The sequence below is a fragment of the Nipponia nippon genome, unplaced genomic scaffold, assembly GCF_047370975.1.
Source record: "Nipponia nippon isolate SJK-2023a ecotype South Korea unplaced genomic scaffold, ASM4737097v1 scaffold_9, whole genome shotgun sequence".
Classification (NCBI taxonomy): Eukaryota; Metazoa; Chordata; class Aves; order Pelecaniformes; family Threskiornithidae; genus Nipponia; species Nipponia nippon.
The window spans coordinates 5,082,975-5,095,933 of NW_028262413.1; the positions used below are offsets into that span (position 1 = coordinate 5,082,975).

Below are 12,959 nucleotides of genomic sequence, written 5' to 3' on the forward strand. Positions count from 1 at the left end.
CCACCCAGCCGCTCTCCCCACCCCGTGCCGTGGCCGCGTGGCCATGCCGTGGCCGGTGCCCACGCGGGGCCCTTCGACACCCTCCGTGCAAACCAGCCCGTCCCAGTCCCCCCCACACCACAGGGCTCCGAGCTCATCTGGTTTGAATTATATTTTTCAATAAGGTTTTGTGAAACACTGTATCAAACTTTGTACTAAAATACAGATATATTACAGCTACTGTATTCCTTTCTCCACTGATTTTCTTCCTTGGTTTTTCCAATTCAGCCGGCAACAGCGCTCGCAAGCTGGCAAGACTCGGGGCGCTGCCGGGGCCAGGCGCGGGGGGCTCCTGCCGGCCCCGCTCCAGGGAGGCGGCTGCCGGAGGGATGCGGTGCTGCCAGAGGGACGCAGGCACCGCCGGGCTTGCGGCTGGCAGAGGCCGTTGGCAGAAGGAGCGCCAGCACCCACACCATCCCGGGTGACTTTGGCTCCCAGACGGTGTTTCGGCACGGCTCTGTCCCTCACCGCCGCCCCACAGGGTCTCAGGGCACGACTTACCGGCTCCCGCCAGCCCCGGGCACCGCGGCTCGCCGGGCTGGGCGATGGTTCCTGCAGAGCCCTTCGTTGCCGTCTCCCGGCAGCCTCCACGCGCCGCGGCCCTGCCCCGTTGGCAGCAGCTCCTTTCCCCAGGGTTGCCCGGCCCTGCCGCGGCCCCGCTCTGCTCCCTGCGCCCGGCTCAGCCCCGCTCCCAGGCCTTGCCCAGCGCCTGGGTCCAGCCCTGCCAGGGCCCCCACGAGCCCCTGGCCGGTCGCTCCCTGGGGAGCTGGGGGCCCTGCAAACAGCCCCCGGCTACTTGCACTGAGACGCGGCCAGTGCTGAGGACTTTATTGCATTGCAAGGGCTGTGGCGACCCGAGCCCCCCGCGGCCGGGACCTGGGGAAGCCCACGCGCACCGGTCTGGCCAGCAGAGCCGCGGCCGCCCGTGCCGGGGAGGGTGCCGGTGCCAGATCTTGGGTGCTGTGTGTGCGCAATTGAGACTGGGTCGCGTTTGGACGCTGCCGGGCTCAGCGCTGCCCTGGGCAGCTGCCGCCGGCTCCCCGCGGGCCATCGCCGTGTGCCAGTGAGGTGCAGCCAGGGGACACGGCCAGGGTGGGCACAGGAGTGCCCGGGTCCCCCCCAGCCACGCCGCGTGGCAGGGAGAGCCTTGCCGTCACCAGTGGAGATAAAGCACCGTATGGGGATGGGAAGGGAAGGGAAGGCGTTTGGCAACAGCCCGCGGCCGGCTCAGGGAGGGGGCTGGCGGGGGGGGTCCTCCTGCACCCACCCAGAGGGTTTTGCATGTTCGGCTGCTCCCACTTACCAGGGCTTACATTCAGCGGCGGCGCGAGTCGGGTGTCCCGGCGGCAGTGAGGCCCCTGCGGTCCCCGTGCTGGGCGGGGGAGCGAGCGGCAGCCTGTGGCCCCAGCCACGCACCGGGAAACACCACGTCCTGGGGCGGGGGGCGAGGGGGCTCAAGTCACTTTACCCTGTTTAGAGAATATGAATTTACACGTAAAAGTAGGGGTTGGGCCCCGTCCTGGCCGCCGGATCCCCCAGCCGTGGAGACAGAATCTCGGAGCTGTACAAAATGGGAGCGGGGAGGGGGCTGGGGCCCGAGCAGCCGGTGCGGGGTGTCACTGGGCGCGCGTTCAGGAGTCCTGGGGATGTAGAAATCTGTTAAAAACTCTGAGACTGTTTTTTCCTCGAAACAAAACCGCAGTTGGACGCTGTTCTTGAACAAAGCGGGTTTGGGGCGTCCTCCCCTGGCGGCAGCCCACGGGCGGCGGGGGGTGTGGAGCTGGCGGGGTGCGTGGGATGGCGGTGCCGGCGTGGACATGAAGGTGGCTGTGGACGTGGCGGGCGGCCGGCATCTCCCCAGTGGGGGCGGCGCGGGACGCTGCGTGGCCGCTGGCAGCAGACGAAGGGCAGGACAGGGAGGGCGCACCCAGGCTGCCGGCCGCGGGAAGAGGGTCCTGCTGCGGGCGCTCGGCCTTATATCCTCTGCGGGGAGAGCACAGCGGGTCGGGCAGGCCTGGCTCCACCATCGTGCCGCCAGCATGTGTCATGCACGTGCCTGTCCCCATCCCTGCTGCCCCCCCTTTCCCACTGCCCCCAACCCCACCGCCCCACACAGCCAGGGTCCCCCCCGTCCCATGCGGGGCCACCCAGCACGGTCACACGCAACCACACCGTGTGGTCAGGGCTAGGGGATGGGACAGCGACACTCAGGACTTACCGCCGTGCCGACAAAATCTGTGGAAACAGAAGAGAGGGCGTCAGGCAGGGTCGGGGCTCGGCAGCCCGCTCCCACCCTGCCCGGCCTGCCTCGCTTTGCAGGCCACAGTTAAGCCTGCGGGATCCTCGCCCGGCTGCAGGCTGCCGGAGGGGCCAAGCCCCCCGGGCTATTCCCACCCGGGAACCCCTCCAGGGCCGTGGCGCGGGGCCCCGGGACCCTCCCGACAGCGCGGAGCTAACCTTTGCTCTCTGTCTTGAGCTCCTCGTGCAGCAGGTCGTTCTGCCGGTTGCCGAGGACGAAGGCCAGGAAGGAAAGGATGAGGGCGTTGAGGATGCCGATGATGGCCAGGATGTAAGCCCAGCGCACGGAGCAGTCGCCCAGGGAGTACTTCCCCGTCTTCTCCCCGCACATGTCCCGTATGGTCTCTGCATCCCAGCCGTCGGGAAAGATCATACAGCCCAGCACCAGGCAGAGCGCTGCAGGGGAGAGGAGGGGGAAGCATCAGAGGGGACACAGGGGCGGCAGCGCTGGGCACGAGTGCAGCCCGTGCCCGGCAGGGAGCCCACCTTGGCCCCGCGACAGCCAGGCAGCACGGCGGGTGACAGGCAGCACGGTGGGTGACAGGCAGCACGGCGGGTGACAGCCATCACTGCCCCGCCAGCCCCAGGGACTGCATTTGTATGTGGCTGCCCCAAACCCGGCCCATGCACAAATGGGGATATCGGGGCCTTGGTTTCTTCAAGCGTCAACCACAGGCTCAGTGGCTCCCCACGGGCTTTCCTCATCACCGCAGGCTCCCCGCGCGTGGGCAGGAGCTACCGGTGTGCCGTGGGCAGGGGTGCTGCCTGCCGAGAGGGTCGTCATCCCCGGGAGCACCCACGTCCGACCACCTCGCAGCCCGGCAAGCACCGCTCCCGGGGGCTCGCTTGCTCAGCGTGCCTCTGTGCCGAGAAGGGAGACATCAGGGAGCACCGGGATGAACGGGAAGGGAAATGCCGAGACGAAGCCTGTGACTGTCAAGGTAAGGAGGCGATGCTTTTTCTAACTACAGCCAGTACAAAAGCTCCTCGCTGGGAAGGCTAAAAATATTAATGATGAAGCTGGGGTGTGCTGTGAGTATTTTTGTCCTGGGTTAGGAAAGGACTGAGAGGCTTGTGCCCACAGGAGTGACAAAGTGCCTCCCGTCCCTTGTTGCTGGAGGGACAGCAAACCCCCCGCGCTTTTAACTGCTCTTGGTAGGGAAGGGAATTCCCAGGATGGGGGGAAGCGAGCGCAGGGCATTGCACCGGGACTCGGCACGGCCCTCGCATCCTGATAAGCTGTGCCGACCGCTCTCCCTGGGAAAGGGCAGGGATGCCAAGGCGAATCACCCTCGGCAGCCCACGCACCCGCACCGGCACGTAACACCACCCGCCAGCGGCCTGGTCTCTGCCTCCTCCATCCACATTACAAACCTGCTCGGTAAAAGCGTTTTTGCAGACAGAGGCGAGCTCCGCAAGCTGATTTACCACCGTACGCAGCCGCAGTGCTACCCCAGCACCGCACGGCTGCAGAGCACGGTGCACACACGAGGAATTAGCAAGCCGGCATCTCCAGCACGTTGTCACCAGGGACTCCCAGGCAAGCACGGCCACGTCTGGGGGAACTCCCTGTCCATGGGGACCAGACCAACCCAAAAACCCAAAACTATCCCCTTTGGAAGGAAACATAATCAGCACTGACGCTGTGCGCTGCACGGTAAATGGTGAGCAGCAACCTGGCCTGCCTGCTAACCTGGGCACCTTTGAGCTAGATGTCATTGAATTCAGCCGACCGCCTGAATTAAAGGCGAGGGGGAGCAGCAGACCTGTGCCGGGGACTCTCCTCGGGAAAGCAGAGATGCCGAGAGGATTTTAGGACCCCGCTGAGTTCCCGGTGCACTGCAGCTGCAAAAAATGCTAAGGTGCTCTGCGGCCATCCCTGGCGAAGGGGTGGTTTTGCCCCCTGCAGCGCTGGTCAGGCTGACACGACCCAGCCTGGAAAGGGGCACGGCTGTAACGGCTCTGCCGAAATTGGTGGGGAGGAGAAAAGAGCGCGGTGAGGCCCAAGGAACACACGGTGAACGGCAAAGCAAGCGCTCCGGCTGCCTGGGTGGGCAGCAGCCCTCAGTGACAGCCCCTCTCAGCCCAGAAGAGAACAGAGCTGTAGGAGAAGGCAAATTTAAGTGAAAGAAAAAAGAAAAAAAAAAATCAGGTGCTAATTTTACCTGCACCAGCAGGGCCTCGGGCAGGCTCCCGGCTTTTGTGCATGGCCCTGGGTCAGTCCTTTGCAGGAGCAGAACAGCAGTCCCCGGGTCTTTCCCTGGACTCTGCAAGCATTGGTATTTCCTCTGCACTTCTGAGCATTTATTTGGGCATCAGGCAGATCCAGCTGCCCGGGTAAAGCAGGAGCTCGCCGAGAGCTCACCGCCCTGCAAACACCACAGCTGCAGGGGTGAGGGTCCCCCAGGACATCAGCAGGACCCAAACACGGCAGGACGGGGCAGTGACGCAGGAGGCAGCGGATTAACGTGCTGGAGGGCTACAGCATTTGTGGAGGACACGAGAGACGGGGTTTAAGGCAAAAGCAGAGAGCGGCTCAAAAAGGTACAGGGAAAAAAACCAGCCACTGGCGCAGCAGGTTGTCACAACACAGCCACGGGGGACAGGCAGCGATGGCCACTGCCAGGACCACCGGTGCTGGCTCTAGCCTGCACCTGCCTGCCCTGGTTCCTCCTCTGCCCGCGTGCCCGCTCTGCACCGGCACCGGGGCAAGGGGAGCCTGTGCCCTGGCCCGCGGAGCAGCTCCAGGGGCTCTGCCTGAGATCTCACAGCCCCTATTTGCCAGAGAGAATTAAACTACAAATTTATTACCAGGGCAAAGGAGCGCTCCTGAGCCACCGCGTGTACCCAAACTCCTCTGCCCGAGCCCCTCACTGCTGCGCAGCTCCCCGGGAAGCGGCCGTGGTGGGGCCGTGCCACCGAAGGCAGGTCCTCTCCCAGCGAAGAGCAGCGCAGCGCTCTCTTCCCGTCTGTCCTACATGTTCCCAGAAGCAAGCCGAGTCCTCTGCTCTGTCACAAGCAATTCCCTTTTCTGCGTGTCCCCAGGCCGCCCGATGTCCTGGAAACACCTTCCCGTGCCTGCAGCAAGGAGCAACATTGAAGTGCAGAGCAAGAACACGGAGGGGATGCCCACACGGTCAAACAGGCCTCGGCGCTGCCCTTTTCAACAAGCCGCTCGCAGCAGGTCTGAGGGGTGTGAGGACGGGGCTCTGCCTGCCCGTCCCTCTGCCCGCAGCACCATTCTGCCAGCACCTGCCGCCAAAAGCCCCCGAGGTCCCTTGCAGACCTGCAGAAAATGTTGGGTTTTGTTTAAAACAGCCTATTTCTATGCCTTGCAACTGCATGAAAAACACCAAGTGATGACTCCTTACAGGAGCCACTATTAAAAAGGAAAAAAAATAACCCAACTCCCATCCATTTTGGGTTTAATTCCTGTTCTTCTGAGGGCGTGGTGCCAGTCCCCACCGCCAGTAGCACTGAGGACAGCCGGCCGCTTCGTCACACCCCACAGCTGCCATCCCTTCCCCAGGCCCTGAGCTCCAACTCCCTCTTCCAGAGTTTTCCCAGTTGGACAGATGGATTTGAGACTGGGTATTTCGGTGATCACCGGGGCAGGGTGTACGCAGGAGGAGGAAGAACCAGCTGCAGTTTGCAGGACTGCCTGCGGGGTCCTGCCGGGGCTGGGGCTCTGGCCCCAGGAAAACCAGCATTTCTCAGCTTGGTTTTGCAGCTAGTTCATGGCTTCCCACTCCTTCGTGCTCCCTTGTCAGGGTCCCCTAGAGATGAAATGGGAATCTCAAGGGCTTTTGATATCCTCGCAAAAAGAAATTAATTGAAGGGAATTCAATGTTATGACTCAGGCTGCAACGCTGCAGCGAGATTTTAGCAGAGGGAGCCGAGGCAGCTCCTCCTGGCAGGAGGACATCCCCTGGTAGAAGGTGCACTTAGCTCATTTGGATGTCCGAGTAACCCGCGTGTTTGTTAAGTACTAGGGTTATCCCAGTGCCGCCCCAGCCCCGTCCAGTTGTGCCTGCAGGATTCAAATCTGTTTTTCTAATCACTGTTGCTGTCTAGTTTAGTCTGCAGGTTTGGGTGAAGACTGGCTATTACTGCTCTCGCCTGCCACGGGTGGAAGGGGTTAAGGACACGTCCTGCAGCTGAGAGACGTGGTCCCCCCCCCAGCAGCGGCACGCAGAGCATCGCGCTGCCACTGGACACATCAGGGACTGAAAACCAGAAAACGTGGGGGTAACTGGGGGAAAACCAGCACCTGCTGGGTCCCAAAGGGGCTTGTTAAACCTGGCTTGGGGACAGCGAGACGTTTGGGTTCAGCGAGCTGGCTGTCCCCTGCCCTCGTGCGCATCACTCCCACCTTCACCGCAGACACACCGGGGGTATTTCCGTGACCTCTCGGCCCCTCATATCTACCTTGTGCTGAAGGGGAGGAAGCTCTAGGTGCCGTAGCCTCCACTGTGCCTGCGGCTGCTCACCACGCTGCGGATGGCACATCGGAGATCCCCGGTGGGATCCCCCGGGCACTGCACACCAGGCCTGAACCCCCAGGGGAACAGGGGCTGCAAGGTGCCTTTGGGGTCTGCAGTGGCTGCTTCTCGCTAGGAAACTTCCTGGGAGCTGAGTGCCAGAAGGAAAGGGAACAAACACAGCCCCCCCTGCCTCCTCAAACCAGAAATCCCTCAAAAATAAATGCAAATTAAAGGCAGCATGCTCAGGACGGCAAGCACCGGCCATTTACAGACAGGAGCTCCCTTACGGCATTTTGCTCCACAGGCTGTTTCTGAGCCAAAAAATCAGCAGGATTCAGAATAGAGCTACGAGTTTGTATGAATCAGAACTGACAGTTACTTTATCTGGAACAACAGTTAAGAGATGTAAGCCCCAGGACACGAGCAGCTCCGAAACGGCCGGCTCAGCCGCTCCCTGCGGGTCCGCAGGCACATCAACAGCTACTACGGGAGGGTTACGCTGCCTTCCAAAGCCCGGGGCTGGCTGCTGCGGAGCACAAGGTGCTGGACAGATGCGAGGTCTGCGCTGCATCGCTGCTCCTGTCCCCGCTGCACAACAGGAATGGCGGGGGAAGGAGAGGGGAAATCTTCGGGAAAGCTTTTTTGGGGGCCAGAAGCCGGTAATACAGCAAATGCAAAGTTTTTTTGCAGTGATGTCTTCTTTTTTGCTGCAAGGTTGGCAGGTGGAAGCAGTTCACCTGGAAGATCATGTATTGGCAATATTTCTCCCTCGGGCAGAGAAAAGGCGTGAGGCTACTTCATCATTCCCAGCAGCGGTCCCAGTTACGCTCCTAGCTGGTTTGGAGCAGTGGTATCCGTCTCTCGTTTTTTCATTAAGAATTTCAATTAATGACTTTTATATCCATAAAAACAATTTTTTTGAAACCTCAAACTCTCTCTGAGAGGAGCTGGGTCTCCAGCAAGTCCCAGTCGGGAAGACGAGCCTGTCCTGACGTGGCTCAGAAGAGCCACCGCATCGCTGCCAGAGCCAGGGAGCGTTTTGGAGCTGTGGCTCTCCCTCGAGGCTGCAGCCACCCCACCGCACCACGCAGCTCAGTCGTGCTCAGCCCGGCAGTTGGCAACGGGCTTCCTAATCACTCCTCTCCACTGATGTGCCGAAATGATGCCGTGCAGCTGTGCCGTGTGAGGGATCCCAGCTCAGATGGTGGCAAATGCAGCTCAGGTGCAGAAGATGAAGCTGCTGATCAAGGCTCTGCCTCTGCTCCCAGTTCACACGCTGGTGGGTGGGAAGGGCCCATCCGAGAGCTGAGTGTAGCTCTGAAGGGGGTCTCCCAAAGGAGAAAAGGGCTGAGATGGATATGTATTATCATGTTCTCCGTCAGGCAAGGTGCCTGGACACTTCCTCTGTGCAAGAGGGACTGTGTGCTCAGCTGGCTGCCTCTTTTGACCCTCAGTAGACTGTAAGTACAAAACCGAAGCCTCCCTGAAAACAGAGCCCTGGACCCGCTGGGAGTGACCGTCCTCACGGCAGGCATGCGGGCGCGGTGCCACGCAGAGGTGGCTGGGGTCCCTCACTCCAGCATTCGTGCCGAACACCGGGACAACGTTGTTCAAAGCTCGGGGTTAACTCACAGGGTGACTGCGCCTTATGTTACAGCAGAGAATTAGGGAATCGGAGGAAACGCTCAGGCTCCTGGGCAGCCTCCTCAGTGCGTGGTGGTGGTGGTGGTGTATTCCTGTGCTCTCGTCTCCAGCGGGTGACTGCTATGTGGTTGCTGGAATGGAGGCATCCACAAAATCAGCCCAGCTGCCTTCATCTCGCTCCTGTACCTGCCCTCCACGGAGGGTGGACGAGAGGGATCACCCACGCAGCCCATTTCTCTTCAAGTAAGCATCATCCTGTGGGACTTTCTGAAGGAGGTCCTCCGCTAATTCTGAGGACTGGGGTGGCATCAGGGTGCTGTCAGTCATACAGTTGTTGATGTGCTCATGTTAAAGGCCCATTTCTGGTTTTATAACAGAAGGATTTAGCAAAATCTCGTTTTGCGTTACTGGGATTTTGAATGGGGCAGATGGCTACGTTTCTGTTTGCGATAAAGCAGAGTCTTTCCTCTTAATTAGATTCAGTTTCCTCTTAGGGGGGCAGTGGCTTTTGAGCTGGAGCTTTCTGTGAAGCTCTAATTAAACCCTTCCTTGATCGTCGTCCACTAATTAGACATTGACGATTTAACTTTTTTTTTTCTGAAAGAGATACTGAATTCCTGATCGTCCTCCTCTTCTCCTCCCCCCCTTCCTGCTCTTGATTTTTCTCCTCCGAAGAGCCCGTTCGTGCCCTGGCTCAGCAGCCCTGTATTCCGCACCGGCCATCCCCTAGGGATGGGCTGGACTCACCTCTGCCCCATCTCTCTGCCTTTCACCTTGTTTACCTCGTTTTCACCAGTGAGACCATGAAACTTTGGGCCTCGCTGTTGCTTCTGCCATAGTGGTGTAATTCTTCCTTCAGCTAAAACTTCACTGAGGCACGAGGAACGCCTTTCCCTTCTCTGCTCTGGCAAGACCCTCCGACCTCCCAGGTGGGTGACTCTCCAGAGCTTGCCATCACGCTGTGCCGGAGCCTGCGTTGGGCCACAGCCCTGCCCTACCCATGGGATTTGGCTCCATGGATCACAGCAGCTCCTTCTCCGTGTGCAAGGTAACACGTCCACCTGCGGCTGCCTTTGACAGGCCCGGGGAAGTTCAGCCCTGCCTGGCCCCCTGCAGATGAGGCTCCCTCTTGCCAGCATGCACCACCCCACCGCCTCTGCGTCCTGGCCCTCCCTGACGGTGACACCAGCCTCTCCTGCAGGACAGAAGCTCTCTCGTGCTGCCCCGTCTCAGGGCAGGGTGGATGGCCAGTCTCTGTTAATGCCGCCTTGGACTTTCCCCGACACAGAAAGACCGCGTTGCCATGCTGCTTTGGGAGAGCTCTGAGCCAAGCCTGGGCCAGCTGGGGCCCGGAGAGCCGGCCCATGGCCTCAGGGAGCCCCGCAATCGGGGTTCTCACAAGCGCAGTTGTGAGCAGCACAAGCGTAGCCGCAAGGTGCAAAGTGTGAGCAGGGACAAGCCCCAGGGCAGGGCGAGGGGTCACCAGAGGTGACAGCAGCAGGGTGCTGCCGTGGCCACCGGAGCCTGAGCTGGGGCAGGACAGGAGGCACCGGGGAGGAAGCCCGGGGCTGCCTTCAGTGCAGTGCCCTCCACCACGCAGCTCCCTGCGCAGCAGCAGCACCGGCCGGGCGCTCTAAGCCACTTGATTAAGCTGCTGACAATTGGAAGGATTTGGGCTTTGAGCTTGCCTTAAACCGGTAAATCTTTGGGACAGGGAAAATTAAAGATGAAGGAATTTCCCAATAAGCCAAGGCAGCTCCAGGTCTGGCTGTGGTCCTGATCTGGGTGAGGAGAGGTCAGGCTTTCCAGCCCAAGCCAGCTGCAAGGGAGAGAGCTGGGCTAGCTGCGAGCCCCTAGCATGGGGGGGCTGTATCCTCCCACATGGGGCCCTTCTGCCAGGCAGTGCGGACTGGAGTCCTTTCATTAGGAATATGGGGGGCTCTGGGTCCTTCTGGTGGAAGCTCTGGGTCTATTCGCACTTTGGATGCAGTGGGGAGTAACACAATGGCTTTCCACACGTGATAAAACTGGAAAGAGAAGGAAGTGAAGGGTCCTGCTACCGGGGGAAGCTCAGCATCTCTTCTCAGGGTCTTTCTCCCAAAAGGACAGACCCTCTGTGAGGACAGCGTGAAGGTCTGCGCACAAGGGGATACTTGGGATCCTTATCAATATAGGCATCAGGTCCCCTTCCGGGGAAAAGTTTGGGTTATTGTATGGTGTCCCTTTGAGGGGTGAGTTTGTGAGGGTGTTGGGGTACATCTATGGTGGGGTTTCTTTTGTGGAGGGAGCTAAGGAGGACCTATAGACAGGGCCACGTTTGGGGGGAATGACTGGGCTTGAGCCTGTGGTCGCTTCTGAGGAGACGTCAAGGTAAATGTATGGTGTCCCTCTGCGGGAAGCGCTGTACTCGGCGTCTCTTTATGCAGAGAGCTGGGGAAGGTCTGTCCTCACAGCCCTCTCACGCTGCTGGAGGGAGGGAGCGGGGCCTGGGCACATCTCGTTAAGGGGGAGCTGGAGGGTCTGTCTGTGCACAGGTGCTTTTACAGGGCTGGGGAGGTCCATGCATGGGCTCCTGCCAGTGATGGGGTCCCTCTGGGGGCTGGGGGTTCCCCTAAAGTGGATATCTCCTCGGGGAGGGCTTGCTCAGAGATGCTCTTGGGGCTGGGTAGACAGGGAGCCTAGTCCCTGATGTGGGGTTCCCCGGGGGGTCTGGGTCCCCAGCGGCTGGTCCCAGGTCCAGGGTGTCCTAGGGCTTCCTCTCTGTGGACTCTATGGCACAGTCCTTGTTGTAGGGTGTCCCAAAGCTGGTCCCTGACTGGGGTGTACTGGGGTGCCCCAACGCTGGTCCCTGGCCCAGGGTGTCCCAGGGTGCTCCAAGGCCAGTGCCTGGCCCGGCGGTCCTGGGGTGCTCCAGGCTGTCCAGGTGCCTGCCCTGGGATCCCCTGGGATGGGTCCCCGATCCAGCTTTCCCACTGTGTCCCAGGGAGCCCTGTGGTTCCCTGGGGTCAGATCTTGCCTGAGGAGCCCCAGGTGCCAGTGCCCAGAACAGGTGCCCGTTCCTGGTGCTCTATCAGTGCTGGTGCCTGGCCTGGGTGTCCCAGGAAGCCCTGGAGCACCCTGGGGACGGTCCTTGCCTGGGATGCCCCATGGCCCTGCAGTGCTTGCACCCTGCCCAGCTTCCTTGAGCAATCTTGGTGTTCCCTGCAGCCAGTCTCTGCCTGGGGAGCCCCGGGTGCCAGTGCCTAGAGCCAGCACCGGTTCCTGGTGCTCTGTCAGTGCCGGTGCCTGGCCTGGGTGTCCCAAGGAAGCCCTGAGGGGTCCTGGGGCCGGGTCCTGGCTGGGATGTCCTATGGAGCCACAGCACTTGTACCCAGCCCAGCTTTCTCAGGCCAGCCCTGGTGTTCCTTGTGGCCAGGGGCCCCGATACCAGTGCCTGGGGAGCCCTGGGTGCCAGTGCCCTGAGCTGATGCCCGTTCCTGGTGCTCTGTTGGTGCTAGTGCCTGGCCTGGGTGTCCCAGGAAGCCCTGGGGCTGGTTCCTGGCCCCATGGCCCCGCAGTGCTTGGACCCAGCCCAGCTTCCTTCAGCAACCTTGGCGTTCCCTGTGGCCAGGGGCCCTGCTACCAACGCCTGGGGCTCCCAGGGCGCCAGCACCCGCCGTCCCGGCGAACCCCGCATCCTCCACTCCCACCACCCGCCCCAAAACCTAGAGAAGACCCTTTGGGGTGGGGGTGGCCCGGTGCCGGTGGGTACCTGCCAGCAGCTGCATCCAGGCGCAGATCTTGTAGACGGTGGCGGTGTTGCAGAAGAAGAAGAGGGCGAAGCAGGTGATGCAGCCCAGCGTCAGCACCATGGAGAGCAGCACGAAGAAGGCCGCCGCCTGGAAGGCGCCCGAGGGGATGGTGCTGAAGTCGGTGAAGGAGCCGCGGCACGACAGCTCCCGGCCCGCCAGCCCGCTGCCCACGCAGTAGTGGAACAGCCCGAAGTAACCGGGCTTGGGCGTGTTGACGCTGTCGCCCACCCAGTAGGGTTGGATGAAGACCACCACGTTGATGATGGCGAAGCAGATGGTGAAGATGGCCCAGAGCACGCCGATGGCGCGCGAGTTCCGCACGTAGTTGTCATGGTAGAGCTTGGAGGCTTCCTGGGAGGGCAGCATCCTGCCGGCCGCCGCGCTGCCGGAGGGGACCGGGGGAGGGGAGGGGAAGGGGGGGGGGCGGGCAGCGACGGCGGGGAGCCCGCCCGGGGTAGGGGGGGGAGAGGGCGGGGGCCGCGGCCTAGGCGCGCCCGCGGGCTGCCGGCCCCTGCGACACCCGCGCCGCCATCTTGGCTGCCGCCTCTGCGCCCCGCGCGCGGGCGCGCGCCCCCCGCCACTGCGGAGCCGAGCCGAGCCGAGCCCGCCGCGCGCGCGCGCGCGTCGTCTGTCCCCGTCCCCCCGCCCCCCCCCCCCCGCCGCGAGCCGGGGATCGGGTGGCTTCGGCCGCCTTCGGCTCCGC

General features: G+C 61.8%; 1 protein-coding gene across 1 annotated transcript; it reads right to left on the minus strand.

Annotated features, from left to right (window-relative positions):
- Positions 1-133: 133 nt before the first annotated feature.
- On the minus strand, positions 134-12,880 carry LHFPL4 (LHFPL tetraspan subfamily member 4). The gene is made up of 4 exons (XM_087745437.1): positions 12,217-12,880; positions 2,497-2,733; positions 2,258-2,274; positions 134-2,022 (listed from the first exon to the last, which is right to left on the minus strand). The coding sequence occupies exons 1-4, from the start codon at positions 12,620-12,622 to the stop codon at positions 2,014-2,016; spliced, it is 669 nt and encodes a 222-aa protein (XP_087601563.1). The 5' UTR covers positions 12,623-12,880; the 3' UTR covers positions 134-2,013.
- Between the last annotated feature and the right edge of the window lie 79 nt (positions 12,881-12,959).